Raw genomic sequence first — 21,121 nt, 5'->3', positions numbered from 1 at the left:
AAACCGTGCGTTATTTTATAATATTTCATTCTACAGATGAAAGGCAAATAGAATTTTTAAATGGTATTTTTAAGAGTCACAGAATCATGACCTAGAAGATCCCTTAGAAATTCTACATTCCCTCTGTTTTACATTCAGGAAAACTAAGAGGAAAGACCTTGTGCAAATGTCACAAGGCACATTTATGTCAGCGCTTGAACCAAGCAAGACCTAAGTTTCCTGATTCTCAGACTACCAGGGTGTGTGTGTGTTTGTTTTTTATACTATATTCAGAGTTATTAGGCTCCTTGGTAAGATGTCATCTTTTTGTAAGTTTAAAAAATCTTTCTTTTTGAGAGATAAAATTATATTGATGATTATGTGATTATATATAGCCCTGTATTACATCAGAGCACAGTCACTCACATTATCACATTTGAGTCTCCCCATTTCCTTGCAGACCACTGCTCTGACCCCTCTTTTGCACGTGGAGAACCATGATCTGAGGGAGGTAGTAAGAGGCAGACCCAGTGCCAGAACACAGATCCTGTGTTTCCCAATCTGCTGTTCTTTCCATGCTTTCTCTCTGCCTATCACACGACACAAATACACATCCCAGGTCTTTCAGTTTTTTGTTTTTGTTATATCTGCCAGGTATGTTTTCAGTTCCGATCACTGAACAATTGAAATTTTACATAATAATTGATCACATAATAACTGGCTCTGAGGAGTATACTCAGTGACAGATCACCCACGTAAAAAAATACGCTGGATCAGTGAGGACAAACTCCGTTTCAACAATCAAAAATGACCATATTTTAATACATTATGGGAACAGTCCTCTCTATGAACATTTTAATAAAATTTTTTAGAACTTTTATCTAATATGTGAATGAAAGGTTCTGTAGTCACTCTGACTACTTTGGATACGTATTTTCAGGTGACAGAGAGATCCACATAATGCTCTCCAGATTAAAATTCAAAAAAGCCTCAAAAACCATCCCAGCTTGTTTCTAAGGCTGTCAGGGTAGCTTGGCTTCTCTTTTTGAACATAGAGCGCTTAAGAAACTTCTGAAAATAAATTTTCATGAGAAGTTCAGATATGTCTAAATGCTCAAGTTCATCTAAAGCCTTTGGGCTTTCCCTGTACTCATAATTTCTTAGAAGTAAGGATGAATTAAGATACATTTCTCATGACTTAAGAACTGTAGGCAAGTTGAAGGTGGAAATACTATAGCCCAGTATGTCATTTCTTTATTTCTCTAATTTACTTAAATGAGTCCATTGTACCCAAGTAAATGGATAGAGGCTAATTTTTTTGTTTCTTTGCAGCCTTGCCATTCAGTTACTAACATCTGCTCATTAGTTGGTTGACCAAACTTTGTAAATGAGCCACATAGGACTGCCTCTCACCACTTTCCACTTGAATTTCTTGTCTCATTTATACTTTTTAATTTTTTTCAGAAATGTCAATCACTTCTGTGCAAACAGTTTTTACACATTTTAATAAAGCTACACTCTCTTATCTTAAAAAGATACCAAGAAGAAACTTTTATAGGTTAATTTAAAGGCATTTTCTTGAAAGTCTTAAACTTTTACCTTTTATATCTCATGCCCCTATGATGTTATGATCTGCTGCCCAAGTCAGAGTTTGTAACGAAGCTTCCACAAATATGTTATAATCCATTAGTATTAGTATTAGTGTTCCCTAGTTACTAATATATTTTATCTTGAGTTCGTTGGGTTTTTTTTTTTAAACATAGAATGTTTTATTTCATTAACAGGTTTGGTCAGAGAGAAGTTAGTTCAGATGGTCAATAATATTAAAGGCCTTTATTTGTGAACACTCATATGTGAGCTGAATGAATGAATGAATGCAATCTCTTCTTAATGTAGTGCAGCCATAAGTGTTAACTCCAAGTATCCGATCTCTCCTCCACTATATATTTTTCCATCTTTATAATAATCCTATTCCAGACTTCTTCAATTTCTTCTTCTTTTCATGAGAAGAAATTAGTTTACCTTTTTCCCCTAAAATACCCTACTACTTGCAACTTTTTTTTTAAATTTCTTCTTTTGATTATTCACTTTTCAGCCTTTTTCTCCTCCTCCCATTCCCCGCCCTTTCTGAAATCAGAATTATCCATTGTCAGGAGTGTGACATCACAGAGTTCCTTATATATTCTAAATATGTTCTTTATCAGATACATGATTTGCGGATATTTTCTCCCGGTCTCTGTTACGCCTTTTCATTCTTTTAACAGTAGCTTTTGAAAAGCAAACTTTTTTTTATTTTGATGAAGTCCAATTTGTCAATTTTTTTCTTTTATATGTCATGCTTTAGTATAGTATCTAAGAAACCTTTGCCAAAGTTACAAAGGTTTTCTCCTATGTTTTCTTGTAAAAGTTTTATAATTCAAATTGGTTTCATATTTAAGTCTATGATCTGTTTTGTGTTCATTTTTGTATATGATGTGAGGTTTGGATCAGAGGATTCTGTTTTGTTTTGTTTGCATTTGGATATCCAGTTGTTCTAGCATCATTTGTTGAAAAAATAGCCATGTCTCAACTGAATGGTCTTTACACCTTCATTGAAAATCAATTGTCATTATAAGGGTAGGTCTGTTTCTGGACATATTCTTATCCATTGATCTACTTCTGTCTTTACACCAGTAACACACGGTCTTGATTACTGTAGTTTTATAATATGTCTTGGAATCAGGTATTATTGGTCCTCCAGTCTTGTCCTTTTTTAAAGTCGGTTTAACTATTCACGGTCCTTTGTATGTCCTCATCAATTTAGAATAAGTTTTTCAGTTTCCACAACATAGGCTTCTGGAATCCCAACTTGTATTGCCTTGAATCCAAAGATAAGTTTGGGGAGAACTGACATGTCGACAATATTCAGTCATCTGCCTCATTAACATGAAATATTTCTCCATTTATTTAGGCCTTCTTCAATTTCTCTCAACACTGATTGTTAGTTTTCAGCGTATAAGTCCTGCACATACTTGGCTGATTTATTCCTGTATATCTCATTGGTAAATGGTACTATTTTTCAATTTCAATTTGCAATTGTTTGTTGCTAATTTATGGGAATACTACTGATTGTTGTATGTTGATCTTGTATCATGCTACCTTACTAAACTATCTTGTTAGTTTTAATAACTTTTTGGTAGACTTCACCAGGTTTTCTATATAGACAGTCATACATATAAAAGCCAGTTTAGCTTCTTCTTTTCCAATCTGGATGCCTTTCCGCCCTCCCTCCTTACTGCACTGGCTAGAACCTCCAGTACAATGTTGAATAGAAATGATGAGAGTATATATTCTTATCTTCTTTTGTCCTGAAGGGAAGTGAGTGGGAAAGCATTCAGTCTTTCACCACTAAGTACATCATCATAGGTTTTTTAATAAATGCCCTTTATTCCTTCATTTCCTAGTTTGCTGAGAGTTTGTATCAGGAATGGATGTTGGATTTTTGTCAAATGCTTGTTCTGCACCTACTAAGATAATCATATGATTTTTCTTTTTAAATGTGCTAATATGGTAAATTACATTGGTTTTCAAATGTTAAACCAACTTTTCATTCTTTGAATAAACCCCACTTTGTCATGGCGTGTTATCCTTTTTATAAATTGGTGGACGTGATTTGCTAAAATTTTATTTAGAGTTGTTTGTATTTTGTTCAAGAGAAATATGGGTCTGTAGTTTTATTTTCTTGTACTGTCTTAGTCTGGTTTTGCTATCAGAGTAAGCTGGCTTCATGGAATGCCATTCTTAAGAATTCTCTCCTCTTCAGTTTTCTGGAAGAGTCTGTGAGGATATGATATTACTTTTTCCTTTTGTAATTTCTATTTATTTATTGATATTCTCTATTTGATGAGCTGTTGTTCCCATACTTCCCGTTAGTTAAGTATGTTTTTCTTGCGTTCTTTGAATGTATTTATAATAGTGGATTTCAAGTCTTTGTCTAGAAAGTCCGATGTCTGGGCTTCCTAAGGGACCATTTCAGTTGATTGCTTTTTCCCTTGTATGGTGCGTACTTTCTTGTTTCTTTGCATGTCTTGTAACCTTTTATTGAAAACTGGATATTTTGAATGCTATAATGTGACAACTCTGGAAATTAGATTTTTCCCCCTCCCCGGGGTTTGTTGTTGTTGCTACTTATTGTAGTTGTTCGTTGCTTGTTAACGTCTCTGAACAAATTCTTTAATTCTTTAGTTGTAATGTGTTTGTCCACAGGAGTCTTTGCTCAGTTAGATTAGTGATCAGCTAATAATTGGAAACCGATTTCCTTAAACACCTGGAACCAGTAGGTCCCCCAGTCTTACCAGGTAGGGGCTCTGTGTGTGCTGTGCACACCTTCAACACCCAGCCAGGCAGTTGACACCTCTGTCTTAGCCTTCACTTCCTGTTAGCATAGAGTGTTAAGGTCAGCCAGCGGTGAGGGCTTAAGGCCTTCTCAGGTCTTTCCTGTGCATGCACACAGCCCTACACATGTGTAAGACCTTCTAGACTCCCAGGACTAAGTCTGAGCTTTTCAAAACCCTCATGGACAGCTTATTCCCCTAGCTTTTCCTTTGAAGTTTTTAGTCTATTGTTTGCCTACTGTTATCCACCACTCATGCAGCCCTGAAGTTAATTGTAATTGCCTCCCAGGGAAAAGGCAAGCTCTAAGATAAGTCAAATGCAGACAGCCTTACAAGTGGTATCTTCCAGGAAACCACCAAACAGGTCAGATAATGACAATTCCTTGGGAATGAGGATTTGAAAGAGCTCCAGCCCTGTTCTGCTCCTTCCAGTGGATGCCAGGTTGCTGGCTTTCACCATAAACCATAAACGCAGGCTCTTCTTTTTCAAGGTACCCACAGAGCCAGACAGTGGGGATGGGATAAGGTAAGTTAAAATGCCACAAAGCTCACTGTTCTTACCAAGTGTCAACCATTCTTCTTGAATAAACATTCTCCAGGTTACTACAAGCTATTGGCTAATTTCCAGAATCTAAAAAAGTTGATTCTAACTATACTTGCCAGTTTTCTCATAGCCTATTTGGAGCAGAAATTTTTCAGAAGTCCTTATACCACCGTTTTTACTGATGTCATTCTATTTCTTCTTCAGATGTTGTGTAGACTCACCAGTAAAGCTACATGGGCCTGAAGTATTCTTTTATGGAAGATTTTTAACTACAAGTTCAATTTGTTTAATAGAAGTAGAGCCATTAAAGTTATTTCTTCTTATATAGGCATTGATAATTTGTATCTTTCAAGGAACTTGTCCATTTCATCCAAGTGGTTGAATTTGTTGACATAAAGTTGTTCATAATATTCCCCCATTATCTGTTTAATATTGAAAGAATCTGTAATAATGTTGCCTCTTTAATTCCTAGTGTTGATCATTTATTTCTTTACTCTGTTTTCCTCAGTCAGCCTGGCAAATGGTTTATCAATTTTATTGAAAAGAACAGCTTTGTTTTGTTGATTTCTCTTTATTGTTTATTTATTTTGTTTCATTGATTTCCACTCTGATCTTTATTTCTGCTTCTTTGGGGTTTAATTTGTGCTTCTTTTTCTAGATTTGTTAGGTGGGACTCGAACTGTGTTTAATCTAGGGCTAATTATTGCTCACTACTGATACAAATCCCTTTTGGGTATTCTACCCAATGCGTTCTGAGTTTTGAGGTTTTCCATCCTGGCTGATGGGAATAGGTACTGTCCCTGGCCTCGGGAGATTTCCTCCGCTGTATATTCTCACCTGTACTCTGCTGAATACTTGAAGAGAACCTTTGCAAGTCTCCAAGTTCTTTCACTCTGAAGCTGTCTCCTCTCTGGTAGTCTGTGAACTATAGCCTACCTGGTCTCCTCAGACTCCTAGCACTCACTCAGGGAGCCCACCAGGCTCCACACAGTCCCCATCCCCCTGTGCTGTGGCCTGGAAGCTCTCAAGGCAGTAAGCTGGGCAGTCATAGGGCTCATCTCATTTATTTTCCATTTCTTGGGTATCACTTTCCTTTGTTGCTTGGGATTCAGTGTCTTGAAAATTATTTCATATGTTTTGCCCAATTTTTTTGGTTGTTTTAGGTGAGCAGTAAATCTGGTCCCTGTTACTTATTCTTGGATGCAAGCAAAAGTCCAGATGTTGTATTTTTCAGGGTAGCTTTCTGTTAGATCATATGTACATTATGAGAAAGAAAAGGTGGAGAGGATCACACGGTCTGATTTTCCCACAGTGATCAGGGAAAGCCAAAGATGTAAGATAGCATTTAAGTCTTAAAAACCATGTAGAGACAGTGTGAACAAAAAGAAAAGGACCTAGAAGTCAGAAGTATGGCAGGAGCTAAGGCACAATTGCATGAAAGTGCCTGGAATACCCTGAGACTAGCAGGGTACTCTACAGGGTGGGGGAATGCACAGACCAAAAATATATATATATTTTTTAAATTGGGCCTGCCAGCAAGATACAGTCCAGGTCCACTGTGTCTGTAATCTTACCAGTTGCCCAAATACAAAGATTTCACATAAATGTAGATTTCTTATTTCTTCTGAAGTTCTGGACCACAGTTCCACATTCTTTGCTGGCTTCCATCCACTGGAGCTGAGTTAGTGGTCTCCTCCCTAAGATGAGTCATCCACTCTCCAGTTTACCAGGGTCCTGCTGTATTATTCCTGGCTTGCTTTCCTTGCTCTCCTTGTCACCCTGGCATCCACAGACATTTGAATTTTTACTTTAATGCTAAGCTGTAGGTTCCCTGGAGATAGGCAGTAAGTTATCGATGCTTTTTGCTTCAGAACTCAACTTTTCCTTTCTCTCTCATCATTTTCCTCCTTTCTAGACGTACTTTATTTGTTCTTTCATCTTTGTGGCTTCTGAGCCTTTTCCTTCTCAGTCATCTGACTTCATTTTACTTACTTAGACATCTCCATATTAGTCTTCTCGGGCTGCTGTAACAGTACCACCAACTGGGTGGCTTAAACAATGTAAATATTATTTTCATAGTTCTGGAGCCTGGAAATTCAAGATCAAGGTTCCAGCAGGGCTGGTTTCTGGTGAGGCCTCTCTTCCTGCCTTGCAGGTGGCCAGCTTCTTGCTGTGTCCTCACATGGCCTTTCCTCTGTGCATGTGTGGAGAGAAAGAGCTCTCTGGTGTCTCTTCCTCTTCTTATAAGGACACCAGTCCTGTAGCTTAGGGTCTCACCCTTATGACCTCCTTTAATTTTAATTACCTCCATAAAGGCCCGATCTCTAGATATATTCACTTCGGGGGTTAGGGCTTCAGCCTGTGAAGGAATACAATTCAGTCCACAGCAGTCACTGTTCAGTCCTCTTATTGCCTGATTTTGAAATTCTTGTACCTTTTTCAAGCTCTGTTGTGATGTCTCCCACCATTCCTAGACATCCTAGAAAGGGGACACTGCCTTCCATTCTCTGAATTTCCCTTTTTTCATTGTTTTTGTATTTTCTTTTTTCTAACATAACTTGAATTACTAAACACTCATCCACAAAATATTTGTTTTCTATGTTACTGTTACACCATTTGAAAAGCTGCATTCCCCATCTCACAGGTCAGGATATCACTGTTTTCTTATGCATAAACTTCACCCCTTCTTTCACCCCTTCACCCCTTCTTTGTCAGTAAGGAATCTCCTGCTCTTTTACACACACACACACACACACACACACACTTTCTTCTATTTAATTTGATAAAATCTTCCTGGTTTTTCCCAGGCAGCTAATATTTTTCTGAAAGAAGTAAAATTTATTTTATTCTTGTCCCTTGATACAGTAAAAAGGAGCCAAACCAGCTAAGGTTTATTGTCTCTACGTTATTTTCAGTGACTCCCTGCTGCCCACCCACATATATAATCACTCATATCATCTGTCGAATATTTTTCTCTCAGATCCTCCCCTTTATCTCCCCTTTTTATTCCCACTGCCACTTCCCTAAGTCCGAGCCCCATCTGAGCTATTGCATCAGCTTTCTCACTGGCTCCTTGTCTCCAATCTTCCCCTCCTGCAGTTCTGAGGTGGGCAGAGAACAGAGCCTTGAGGACCACAGACACATCATGGATGTGCAGGGGAAGAAGAACGAGCAAACTGGCCGGAAAGTCACCCTCATAGAGGTAAGAGGAAACCAGGAGACAGTCATGTCACGGAGTCAATAGGAAGGTTTAGGAAAGGCATGGTCAACAAGGACAAGTATCAAAGACAGCAGAAGTAATATAAGGGCTGAAAAATGCCTTTGGGATTTGCAACCAAGAGGCTGTTTGTGACCTGGGAGAAGATGGTTTTGAATGGAGGGTCCTGGAAGCATGAGTCAGATTGTCTCCAGCCCGTAGAGAGAAGGCCCGTCAGGAGAGGCTGCTTCTCCCAGAAGTTGGACTTCAAAGGAAAGAAAAAGCTGTGCAGAAACTAGTGGAAAACACAGGATGTAAGGAAGATCTTTATACAGGAGGGAATGACAGGAATATTTATAACCCCAGAGCAAAGAGCCCCTTGAGAAGAGCCAGTCAAGGTGTAGGATAAGGAGAATAATTAAAAGAGTAGAATTTGAAACAAGAAGGTGGCGCTACTTTCTCCACTGAGACAGGCAAGTGAGACAAAATGAGTTTGAATGATGATGTTTTCTGGTGAGAGATAAAGTATAAGAAGGACAGGAAAAGACTTTCTAAAGAAGGCGGCCTCCGTTTTCTCTATTACTAGAAGTGAAGTTTGTCTGCTGACAGTGAAAATGTTAAGCTCTATCACATACACTTTTATGAAATTGATACTTAATGAGAATTAGATTCAAATTTTTCATAAGTATTTTTAGATTTGGATGGCAAAAAATAAAATCTCATTATACAGAAAGTTTATAAATCAATAGTTTTATAATCATGGGTGTTAAGGAATGACTTTTTATCACTGATACCAAAATCGGAAAACATATTTTGAAACAGATTTTTAGCTCTAAGTAATAGAAACTTTAAAATCATTTATGTCAGAGAGAAAAAAATGCCATAAGCAGAATCTAAAAACAACCAATAAGCTGGGATCAGGAAGAATTTCACAAAACATGTGACAGACGAAGCGTTAATACCCTTAACTTATAAAAAGCTCTAAAAAGTCAAAAGGGAAAAGAAGTATATCAGTAGGAGAACTGGCAAACGGGGTGCACAGGACGTTCTTAAAGGGATATATGTGTGTGTGTGTGTGTGTATGTGTATATGTATATATATATATATATATATATATATATATATATATATATATAAAAAACAGTGAACATACGAAAAATGTCCAATTACAGTGATCGAATTAATAGAAATTAAAACAATAAATGAGATGGTATTTTTCCCTCAGAAAATGGCAGCAGGCTTCAAACTGATACAACCTTGTGTTGATGAGAGTATGGGGAGGTGGGTTTCCTCATATGCTGCTGATAATAGTATATATTAAAACAATCCTTTGTGGAGTATAGCTTGGTAATACTTGTTTATTTTAAGCTTTCAAATTGTTCATGTCTTTTGACCTGAATATTCTACTTCCAGGAATTTACTGTAGGAAAATGTTTAAGTATACATGCGGAGATTCAGTTAAAAGGCTACTCCTTCAAGCAGTGTTTTAAAAATAGAAGGAAAAAAATTCAATTTCTATGAATAAAGGATTGATTAACTTACTTTTTAAAAATTTATTTATTATCATTTTTTTTTTGGCTGCGTTGAGTCTTTGTTGCTGCGTGCAAGGCTTTCTCTAGTTGTGGCGAGCGGGGGCTACTCTCCGTTGTGGTACGCGGGCTTCTCATTGCAGTGGCTTCTCTTGTTGCGGAGCACGGGCTCTAGGCATCCGGGCTTCGTTAGTTCTGGCATGAGGGCTCAGTAGTTGTGGCTTGCGGGCTCTAGAGCGCAGGTTCAGTAGTTGTGGCGCACGGGCTTAGTTGCTTCATGACATGTGGGATCTTCCTGAACCAGAGCTCAAACCCGTGTCCCCTGCATTGGCAGGCGGAGTCTTAACCACTGTGCCATGAGGGAAGCCCAGGATTGATTAAATTATGAAGCATTTATGTAATGGAACACCATGTGAGAACACCATGTGACTATTTCAAATAGTGAAAATATTATAGGAGTATGTTCATAGATGTGGAAGGAATGATGAAAAATTTTTAAGTTAAAAGAGGATGATTATAAAATAGTTTTTATATAACATATGCATAAAATATGGAACAATATACATCAATAAATGTCAGCAGTTATCACTAAGTGGTGGAATTGTAGTGATTTTTTTTCCTTCATTTTACTGTGTGTATTTTCTAATTTTTCTACTCAGCATATATTGATATATATATATACACTTGATCATTTCTTTTTTTTCTTTGCTTTTTGTTTTTTTATTTATTTTTTATACAGCAGATTCTTATTACGTATCTATTTTATACATATTAGTGTATATATGGCAATCTCAATCTCCCAATTCATCCCACCACTGCCCCCCGCATTCCCCCCTTGGTGTCCACACGTTTGTTCTCCACATCTGTGTCTCTATTTCTACCTTGCAAACCAGTTCATTGTACCATTTTTCTAGATTTCACATATATGCGTTAATATACGGTATTTGTTTTTCTCTAACTTCACTCTGTATGACAGTCTCTAGGTCCATCCACGTCTCTACAAATGACCCAATTTCGTTTCTTTTTATGGCTGAGTAATATTCCTTTGTATATATGTACCACATCTTCTTTATCTATTCGTCTGCCGATGGGCATTTAGGTTGCTTCCATGACTTGGCTATTGTAGATAGTGCTGCAATGAACTTTGGGGTGCATATGTCTTTTCAAATTATGGTTTTCTCTGGGTATATGCCCAGTAGTGCGATTGCTGGATCATATGGTAATTCTATTTTTAGTTTTTTAAGAAACCTGCATGCTGTTCTCCATAGTGGCTGTATCAATTTACATTCCCATCAACAGTGCAAGAAGCTTCCCTCTTCTCCACACCCTCTCCAGCATTTGTTGTTTGTAAATTTTCTGATGATGCCCATGCTAATCGGTGTGAGGTGATACTTCACTGTAGTTTTGATTTGCATTTCTCTAATAATTAGCGATGTTGAGCAGCTTTTCATGTGCCTCTTGGCCATCTGTATGTCTTCTTTGGAGAAATGTCTATTTAGGTCTTCTCTCCGTTTTTTGATTGTTGTTTGTTTTTTTAATACTGAGCTGCATGAGCTGTTCATATATTTTGGAGATTAATCCTTTGTTGATTCGTTTGCAAATATTTTCTCCCATTCTGAGGGTTGTCTTTTCGTCTTGTTTATACTTTCCTTTGCTGTGTAAAAGCTTTTAAGTTTCATTAGGCCCCATTTGTTTCTTTTTTTTTTTAATTTACATTACTCTAGGAGGTGGGTCAAAAAAGATCTTGCTGTGACTTATGTCAAAGAGTGTTATTCCTGTATTTTCCTCTAAAAGTTTTGTAGTATCTGGTCTTACATTTAGGTATTTAATCCACTTTGAGATTATTTTTGTATATACAGTTAGGGATTGTTCTAATTTCATTCTTTTACATGTAGCTGTCCAGATTTCCCAGCACCACTTGTTGAAGAGACTGTCTTTTCTCCATTGTATATCCTTGGCTCCTTTGTCATAGATTAGTTGACCATAGGTGTGTGGGTTTATCTCTGGGTTTTCTATCCTGTTCCATTGATGTATATTTCTGTTTTTTTGCCAGTACCATACTGTCTTGATTACTGTAGCTTTGTAGTATAATCTGAAGTCAGAGAGTCTGATTTCTCCAGCTCTGTTTTTTTTCCCTCAAGATTGCTTTGGCAATTAGGGATCTTTTCTGTCTCCCTACAAATTTTAAGATTTTTTGTTCTAGCTCTGTAAAAAATGCCATTGGCAATTTGATAGGGATTGCACTGAATCCGTAGATTGCTTTGGGTAGTATAGTCATTTTCACAATATTGATTCTTCCAATCCAAGAACATGGTATATCTCTCTATCTGTTTATACTTGATCATTTCTTTTAAAACAAAAGTAATTTTGGAAATTTTTTACTACAGCCCATTCTTTATGCATTTAAAGAAATCAAGGTCTGAGAGTCAGAGTTAAAAAATGCCTGAACTAGGACTTGATCTTCTGGCTCCAAGTTCAGAGTTATTTCTGTTACAAATGCTTTGCCTTTTTCCCTTTTTTTTTAACATCTTTACTGCAGTATGATTGCTTTACCATGGTGTGTTAGTCTCTGCTTTATAACAAAGTGAATCAGCTATACATGCACATATATCCCCATATATCCTCCCTCTTGTGTCTCCCTCCCAACCTCCCTATCCCACCCCTCTAGGTAGTCACACAGCACCAAGCTGATCTCCCTGTGCTATGTGGCTGCTTCCCATTACCTGTCTGTTTTACATTTGGTAGTGTATATTTGTCCATGCCACTCTCTCACTTCATCCCAGCTTACCCTTCCCCCTCCCCATCTCCTCAAGTCCATTCTCTACGTCTGTGTCTTTATTGTGTCCTGCCCCTAGGTTTTTCAAAACTCTTTTTTTTCCTTTAGCTTCCATATATATGTGTTAACATACGGTATTTGTTTTTCTCTTTCTGACTTACTTCACTCTGTATGACAGACTCTAGGTCCATCCACATCACTACAAGTAACTCAGTTTCATTTCTTTTTATGGCTGAGTAATATTCCATTGTATATATGTGCCACATCATCTTTATGCATTCATCTGTCAGTGGACACTTAGGTTGCTACCATGTCCTGGCTATTGTAAATAGAGCTGCAATGAACGTTTTGGTACATGACGCTTTTTGAATTATGGTCTTCTCAGGGTATATGCCCAGTAGTGTGATTGCTGGGTCATATGGTAGTTCTACTTTTAGTTTTTTAAGGAACCTCCATACTGTTCTGCATAGTGGCTGTATCAATTTACATTCCCACCAACAGTGCAAGAGAGTTCCCTTTGCTCCACACCCTCTCCAGCATTTATTGTTTGTAGATTTTTTGATGATGGCCATTCTGACTGGTGTGAAGTTATACCTCATTGTAGTTTTGATTTGCATTTCTCTAATGATTAGTGATGTTGAGCATCCTTTCATGAGTTTCTTGGTGATCTGTATATCTTCTTTGGAGAAATGTCTGTTTAGGTCTTCTGCCCATTTTTGGATTGGGATGTTTGTTTTTTTGATATTGAGCTGTGTGAGATGCTTGTATATTTTGGAGATTAATCCTTTGTCAGTTTCTTCATTTGCAACTATTCTGAGGGTTGTCTTTTCATCTTTCTTATAGTTTCCTTTGCTGTGCAAAAGCTTTTAAGTTTTGTTAATTCCCATTTGTTTATTTTTGTTTTTATTTCCATTTCGCTAGGATGTGGGTCAAAAAGGATCTTGCTGTGATTTATGTCGTAGAGTGTTCTGCCCATGTTTTCCTTTAACAGTTTTATAGTATCCGGCTTTACATTTAGGTCTTTAATCCATTTTGAGTTTATTTTTGTGTATCGTGTTAGGGAGTGTTCTAATTTCATTCTTCTACATGTAGCTGTCCAGTTTTCCCAGCACCACTTATTGAAGAGGCTCTCTTTTCTCCACAGTATATTCTTGCCTCCTTTATCAAAGATAAGGTGACCATATGTGTGTGGCATTATCTCTGGGCTTTCTATCCTGTTCCACTGATCTATATTGCTGTTTTCGTGCCAGTACCATACTGTCTTGATTACTGTAGCTTTGCAGTATAGTCTGAAGTCCAGGAGCCTGATTCCTCCAGCTCCATTTTTCTTTCTCAAGATGGCTTTTGCTCTTTGGGGTCTTTTTGTGTTTCCATACAAATTGTGAAATTTTTTTGTACTAGTTCTGTGAAAAATGCCATTGGTAGTTTGATAGAGATTGCGTGAATATATAGATTGCTTTGGGTAGTATACTCATTATCACAGTGTTGATTCTTCCAATCCAAGAACATCGTATATCTATCTGTTTGTATCATCTTTAATTTCTTTCATCATTGTCTTACAGTTTTCTGCATATAGGTCTTTTGTCTCCTTAGGTAGGTTTATTCCTAGTTATTTTATTCTTTTTGCTGCAGTGGTAAGTGGGACTGTTTCCTTATTTTCTCTTTCTGATTTTTCATTATTAGTGTATAGGAATGCAAGAGATTTCTGTGCCTTAATGTTGTATCCTGTTACTTTACCAAATTCATTGATTAGCTCTAGTGGTTTTCTGGTAGCATCTTTAGGATTCTCTGTGTATAGTACCATGTCATCTGCAAACAGTGACAGTTTTAATTCATCTTTTTCTGACTTGGACTCCTGTTATTTCTTTTTCTTCTCCGATTGCTGTGGCTAAAACTTCCAAAACTATGTTGAATAATGGTGGTGAGAGTGGGCAACCTTGTCTTGTTCCTGATCTTAGTGGAAATGGTTTCAGTTTTTCACCATTGAGAACAATGTTGGCTGTGCGTTTGTCTTATATGGCCTTTATTATGTTGAGGTACGTTCCCTCTGTGCCTACTTTCTGGAAGGTTTTTATCATAAGTGGGTGTTGAATTTTGTCGAAAGCTTTTTCTGCATCTATTGAGATGATCATATAGTTTTTCTCCTTCAATATTTTCATATGGTGCATCATATTGATTGATTTGCGTGTATTGAGGAATCCTTGCATTCCTGGGATAAACCCCATTTATCATGGTGTATGATCCTTTTAATGTGCTGTTGGATTCTGTTTGCTAGTACTTTGTGGAGGATTTTTGCATCTGTGTTCATCAGTGATATTGGCCTCTAGTTGTCTTTTTTTGTGACATCTTTGTCTGTTTTTGTATCAGGGTGATGGTGGCTTCATAGAAGGAGTTTGGGAGTGTTCCTCCCCTGCTATATTTTGGACGAGTTTGAGAAGGATAGGTGTTAGGTCTTCTCTAAATGTTTGATAGAATTCGCCTATGAAGCCATCTGGTCCTGGGCTTTTGTTTGTTAGAAGTTTTTTAATCACAGTCTCAACTTCAGTGCTTTGATTGGTCTGTTTATATTTTCTGTTTCTTCCTGGTGCAGTCTGGAGAGGTTGCGCTTTCTAAGAATTCCTCCATTTCTTCCAGGTGGTCCATTTTATTGGCATATAGTTGCTTGTGGTAATCTTTCATCATCCTCTGTATTTCTTCAGTGTTAGTTGTTACTTCTCCTGTTTTCATTTCTAAGTCTGTTGATTTGAGTCTTGTCCCTTTTTTTCTTGATGAGTCTGGCTAATGGTTTATCAATTTTGTTTATCTTCTCAAAGAACCAGCTTTTAGTTTTATTGATCTTTGCTATCATTTCCTTCATTTCTTTTTCATTTATTTCTGATCTGGTCTTTATCATTTCTTTCCTTCTGCTAACTTTGGGGGTTTTTTCTTCTTCTTCCTCTAATTGCTTTAGGTGTAAAGTTAGGTTGTTTATTTGAGATGTTTCTTGTTTCTTGAGGTAGGATTGTATTGCTATAAACGTCCCTCTTAGAACTGCTTTTGCTGCATCCCATAGGTTTTGGGTCGTCGTGTTTTCATTGTCATTTGTTTCTAGGTATTTTTTGATTTTCTCTTCGATTTCTTTAGTGATCTCTTGGTTATTTGGTAGAGTATTGTTTAGCCTCCATGTGTTTGTATTTTTTACAGATTTTTTCCTGTAATTGATATCCAGTCTCATAGTGTTGTGGTCAGAAAAGATACTTGGTACGATATTAATTTTCTTAAGTTTACCAAGGCTTGATTTGTGACCCAAGATATGATCTATCCTGGAGAATGTTCCATGAGCACTTGAGAAGAAAGTATATTCTGTTGTTTTTGGATGGAATGTCCTTTAAATATCAATTAAGTCCATCTTGTTTAATGTGTCATTTAAAGCTTGTGTTTCCTTATTTATTTTCATTTTGGATGATCTGTCCATTGGTGAAAGTGAGGTGTTAAAGTTCCCTACTATGATTGTGTTACTGTTGATTTCCCCTTTTATGTCTGTTAGCATTTGCCATAAGTATTGAGGTGCTCCTATGTTGGGTGCATAAATATTTACAATTGTTCAATCTTCTTGGATTGATCCCTTGATCATTATGTAGTGTCATCTGTCTCTTGTAATAGTCTTTATTTTAAAGTCTATTTTGTCTGATATGAGAATTGCTACTCTACCTTTCTTTCGATTTCCATTTGCAAGGAATATCTTTTTTCATCCCCTCACTTTCAGTCTGTATCCCTAGGTCTGAAGTTGTTCTCTTGTAGACAGCATATATATGGGTCTTGTTTTTGAATCCAGTCAGCCAGTCTGTGTCTTTTGGTTGGAGCATTTAAACCATTTACATTTAAGGTAATTATCGATTTATATGTTCCTGTTACCATTTTCTTAATTGTTTTGTCTTTGTTATTGTAGATCTTTTCCTTCTCTTGTGTTTCCTGCCTAGAGAAGTTCCTTTAGCATTTGTTGTAAAGCTGGTTTGGTGGTGCTGAATTCTCTTTGCTTTTGCTTATCTGTAAAGGTTTTAGTTTCTCCGTCTAATCTGAATGAGATCCTTGCTGGGTAGAGTAATCTTGGTTATAGGTTTTTGCCTTTCATCACTTTAAATATGTCCTGACACTCCCTTCTGGCTTGCAGAGTTTCTGGTCAAAGATCAGCTGTTAATCTTATAGGAGTTTCCTTGTATGTTATTTGTTGCCTTTCCCTTGCTGCTTTTAGTAGTTGTTCTTTGTATTTAATTTTTCATAGTTTGATTAATATGTGTCTTGGCGTGTTTCTCCTTGGATTTATCCTTTTGGGACTCTCTGCACTTCCTGGACTTGATTGACTATTTCCTTTCCCATATTAGGGAAGTTTACAACTATAATCTCTTCAAATATTTTCTCAGTCCATTTCTTTTTCTCTTCTACTTCTGGGACCCCTATAATTTGAATGTTGGTACATATAATGTCCCAGAGGTCTCTGAGAGTGTCCTCAATTCTTTCCATTCTTTCTTCTTTCTTCTGCTCTGCAGTAGTTATTTCCACTACTTTATCTTCCAGGTCACTTATCTGTTCTTCTGCCTCAGTTGTTCTGCTATTGATTCCTTCTAGAGAATTTTAAATTTCATTTATTATGTTGTTCATCATTCTTTGTTCGCTCCTTACTTCTTCTAGGTCCTTGTTAAACATTTCTTGTATTTTCTCCATTCTATTTTCAAGATTTTAGATCATCTTTACTATCATTACTCTGAATTCTTTTTCAGGTAGACTGCCTATTTCTTCTTCATTTGTTTGGTTTGGTGGGTTTTTACCTTGGTCCTTCATCTGCTGTGTATTTCTCTGTCTTCTCATTTTGCTTAACTTACTGTGTTTGGGGTCTCCTTTCTGCAGGCTGCAGGTTTGTAGTTCCCATTGTTTCTGGTTTCTGCTCCAGTGGCTAAGGTTGGTTCAGTGAGTTGTGTAGGCTTCCTGGTGGAGGGGCCTAGTGCCTGTGTTTTTCTGGATGAGGCTGGATCTTGTCTTTCTGGTGGGCAGGGCCACGTCTGGTGGCATGTTTTGGGTTGTCTGTTGCCTTATTATGATTTTAGGCAGCCTCTCTGCTATTGGATGTGGTTGTGTTCCTGTCTTGCTAGTTGTTTGGCATAGGGTATTCAGCACTGTAGCTTGCTGGTCATTGAGCAGACCTGGGTCTTAGCATTGAGATGGAGATCTCTGGGAGAGCTTTCGTCGTTTGATATTACGTGGAGCCAGGAGGTCTCTTGTGGTCCAGTGTCCTGAAGTCGGCTCTCCCACCTCAGAGCCTCAGGCCTGACTCCCAGCCAGAGCACCAAGACTCTGTCAGCCACACGGCTCAGAAGAAAAGGGAGACAAAAAAAGAAAGGAAGGGAGGGAGGGAGGGAGGAAGGAAGAAAGGAAGGAAAGAAGGAAGGGATAGAAAGGAAGAAAGAAAGAAGAAAAGAAAATATAATAAAATAAATTTACTAAAATAAAAAATAAAATGTAATTTAAAAAAAATGAAAGAAAGAGGGGCTTCCCTGGTGGCGCAGTGGTTGAGAGTCTGCCTGCCAATGCAGGGTATACGGATTCGTGCCCTGGTCCGGGAAGATCCCACATGCTGTGGAGCGGCTGGGCCCGTGAGTTATGGCCACTGAGCCTGCACGTCCGGAGCCTGTGCTCTGCAACGGGAGAGGCCACAACAGTGAGAGGCCCACGTACCACAAAAGAAAAAAAAAGAAAGAAGAGAGCCACCAAACCTAAAAACAAATCCACCAATGATAACAAGTGCCAAAAACTATACAAAAAAAAAGAAAAAAAAACGGACAGACAGAACCGTAGGACAAATGGTAAAAGCAAAGCTATACAGACAAAATCACACAAGCATACATATACACACAAAAAGAGAAAAATGAAAAGATATATATATATGTCTATATATATTTTAAAAAAGGAAGAGAGCAACCAAATCAGTAAACATATCTACCAATGATAATAAGCTCTAAATACTAAACTAATATAAACATAAAACCAGAAACAAGTTAGATGCAGAAAGCAAACCCCAAGTCTACAGTTGCTCCCAAAGTCTACCGCCTCAATTTTGGGATGATTCATTGTCTATTCAGGTATTCCAGAGATGCAGGGTACATCAAGTTGATTGTGGCGATTTAATCTGCTGCTCCTGAGGCTGCTGGGAGAGATTTCCCTTTCTCATCTTTGTTCACACAGCTCCTGGGGCTCAGCTTTGGGTTTGGCCCCGCCTCTGCATGTAGGTCACCTGAGGGTGTCTGTTCTTTGCTCAGACAGGACGGGGTTAAAGGAGCCGCTGATTCGGGGGCTCTGGCTCACTCAGGCTGGGGGGGGAGGGAGGGGCACGGAGTGCGGGGCGGGCCTGCGGAGGCAGAGGCCGGCGTGACGTTGCTGCAGCCTGAGGCGCGCCGTGCGTTCTCCCGGAGGAGTTGACCCTGGATCCAGTGACCCTGGCAGTGGCGGGCTGCACAGGCTCCTCAGAAGGGGGGTGTGGATAGTGACCTGTGCTTGCACACAGGCTTCTTGGTGGCGGCAGCAGCAGCCTTAGCGTCTCATGCCCGTCTCTGGGGTCCGCGCTGTTAGCCGAGGCTCGCGCCCGTCTCTGGAGCTCATTTAGGTGGCTCTCTGAATCCCCTCTCCTCACACACCCTGAAACAGTGGTCTCTTGCCCCTTAAGCAGGTCCAGACCTTTTCCCAGACTCCCTCCCGGCTAGCCGTGGCGCACTAACCCCTTCAGGCTGTGTTCACACCGCCAACCCCAGTTTTCTCCCTGGGATCCGACCCAAGCCCAGTCGTCAGTTCCCAGCCCCCGCCCGCCCCAGCGGGTGAGCAGACAAGCCTCTCGTGCTGGTGAGTGCCGGTTGGCACCGATCCTCTGTGTGGGAATCTGTCCACTTTGCCCTCTGCACCCCTGTGGCTGCACTCTCCTCCGCGGCACCGAAGGTACCCCCTCCGCCACCCGCAGTCTCCGCCCGCGAAGGGGCTTCCTGGTGTGTGGACACCTTTCCTCCTTCACAGCTCCCTCCCACTGGGGCAGGTCCCGTCCCTATTCTTTTGTCTCTGTTTATTCTTTTTTCTTTTGCCCTACCCAGGTACGTGGGGAATTTATTGCCTTTTGGGAGGTCTGAGGTCTTCTGCCAGCGTTCAGTAGGTGTTCTGTAGGAATTGTTCCACATGTAGATGTATTTCTGGTATATTTGTAGGGAGGAAGGTGATCTCCACGTCTCACTCCTCTGCCATCTTGAAGGTCCCTTATGCTTTGCCTTTTAACTCTGATTAAATGGTAAGTACTTGCCGGGCGGGGGCTATAGCATGCTCACATTTTCTCTCCCCAGTACTTAGCCTGGTGTCTGGCCACATAGTAAAACTTCAGGGAATACTCATTGGATTGAATTTCTTGTGGAGTAGGGCCCAGTATTTTTAGGAGTCTTATTTTTCACACATACCATACACACAAACACTAACCTGGTTTCTTACTCATTTTCAAAATCCTGCTGTGAGATTTTCCTTTCTCTTTTCACATGATTTGCCTTTATCGGCCCTCACTCTGTTACTCTCTCCCTCTGTTATGTTACGAGGATACTTTATGAGGAGATACCACAGAGAAAACCTGGGTTTGTTTTCCTGCTGGTGTCTTACTTAGATGACATCTCTTCCCTTGTCAGCAAGTCTCTGCTGCCTCTTAGGTGTTAGGTCCCTGTGCTGTCAGCAGCCATCATCGTGCTGCTGTGTCCCTCTTGCTCGTTCCCTGTTGTCAGAAGGGGGCTGTTCCTTGTCCAAGGTGTGCACTTGGAAGTTTCTTCTCCTTTTCCTTTTATTCTGTCCCCTTTCTCCCTTTCATAGATAGTCTTTGTCATTCTGTATTCAGTGTTCCTTCCTCTTCTTAGTCTGAGTCATTTCCCTTAAATATGTTATCTTTACTGCCTACTTTAGCTTTTTCCAGTTAAGTTTCTCTTCAGGTTCCCCCTCTTGAGGGTCCTCCTGGCTCCTGTGTTTACTTCTCACAATGCAGCCTCAGTCTGATTGATTTAACTTGTCCTACTGTCTTCTGCAGGATCCATCTCACTCGTTTCCAGCTGTTCTCTTCCTCTCCCTCCCTTTTCTGTTTTTCTTCCTTGGTTTTGTCCTACCGCTCTCATAAACTCCTCCTCTCACCCTGTTTGTCTCATTACTCCTCTGAGGTCCTTTACCTTCCTCGCTGTTCCTTGCAGACGTTTATAGGGTCTCTGGGGGACTTGAGCTCAGCATCCATTTGAGCCTTTCCTTCCCCACTTTTGTCAGACCCTAATTTGAGGCAAGTTTTATATGCTGTACCTATATACACACCAGGACAGTATGATGCCCTTTTTTGCCCCTGGTGAGATTGTACCTTACCTCACCATAGCTGTACCATTTTATAGTCTACCTTAGTTGCGTTTGTGAGCATGTTCACTTGAAACATTTTGGGGCTTCTATATATTATATAATACTGTTTTAAAAATTTTTAAATCAGAAAACAAGGACTGACAAAGGATTTTTTTTCCCTCATATGGAAAGGCAGTACAACCATTTATTTAAGATTGGGCCATAAACCATAGCAGAAAAGAATATGAAAAAGAATGTGTGTGTGTAATATATATATATATATATATATATCCATATATATATATATGGATACACACACACACAATATATGTATAACTGAATCACTTTGCTGTACGGCAGAAA

The 21,121-nt window shown here is 38.9% G+C and overlaps 1 protein-coding gene across 13 annotated transcripts in view; it reads left to right on the top strand.

Annotated features, from left to right (window-relative positions):
* The window catches only part of AHI1 (Abelson helper integration site 1), a 219,081-nt gene that overhangs the window by 185,442 nt on the left and 12,518 nt on the right, over positions 1 to 21,121 (top strand). For 3 of the 13 annotated variants that reach the window (XR_012324848.1, XR_012324847.1, XR_012324852.1), the window contains 2 exons: positions 7,996 to 8,098; positions 19,618 to 19,697. The exons of 4 other annotated variants lie outside the window; for them this stretch is intronic. Coding sequence is in view for 3 of the 9 variants with exons in the window: in XM_073789616.1 (XP_073645717.1) it covers positions 7,996 to 8,098 (103 nt within the window). In the remaining 6 variants the exon portion in view is untranslated. Of the gene's footprint in view, positions 1 to 7,995; positions 8,099 to 19,617; positions 19,698 to 21,121 lie in introns of those variants that run through there. 6 more of the 13 variants (XR_012324851.1, XM_073789616.1, XM_073789620.1 and 3 more) reach the window with 4 other exon arrangements.

The sequence above is a fragment of the Tursiops truncatus genome, chromosome 12 (assembly GCF_011762595.2).
Source record: "Tursiops truncatus isolate mTurTru1 chromosome 12, mTurTru1.mat.Y, whole genome shotgun sequence".
NCBI lineage: Eukaryota > Metazoa > Chordata > Mammalia > Artiodactyla > Delphinidae > Tursiops > Tursiops truncatus.
This window is presented reverse-complemented; position numbering and strand designations above follow the sequence as displayed.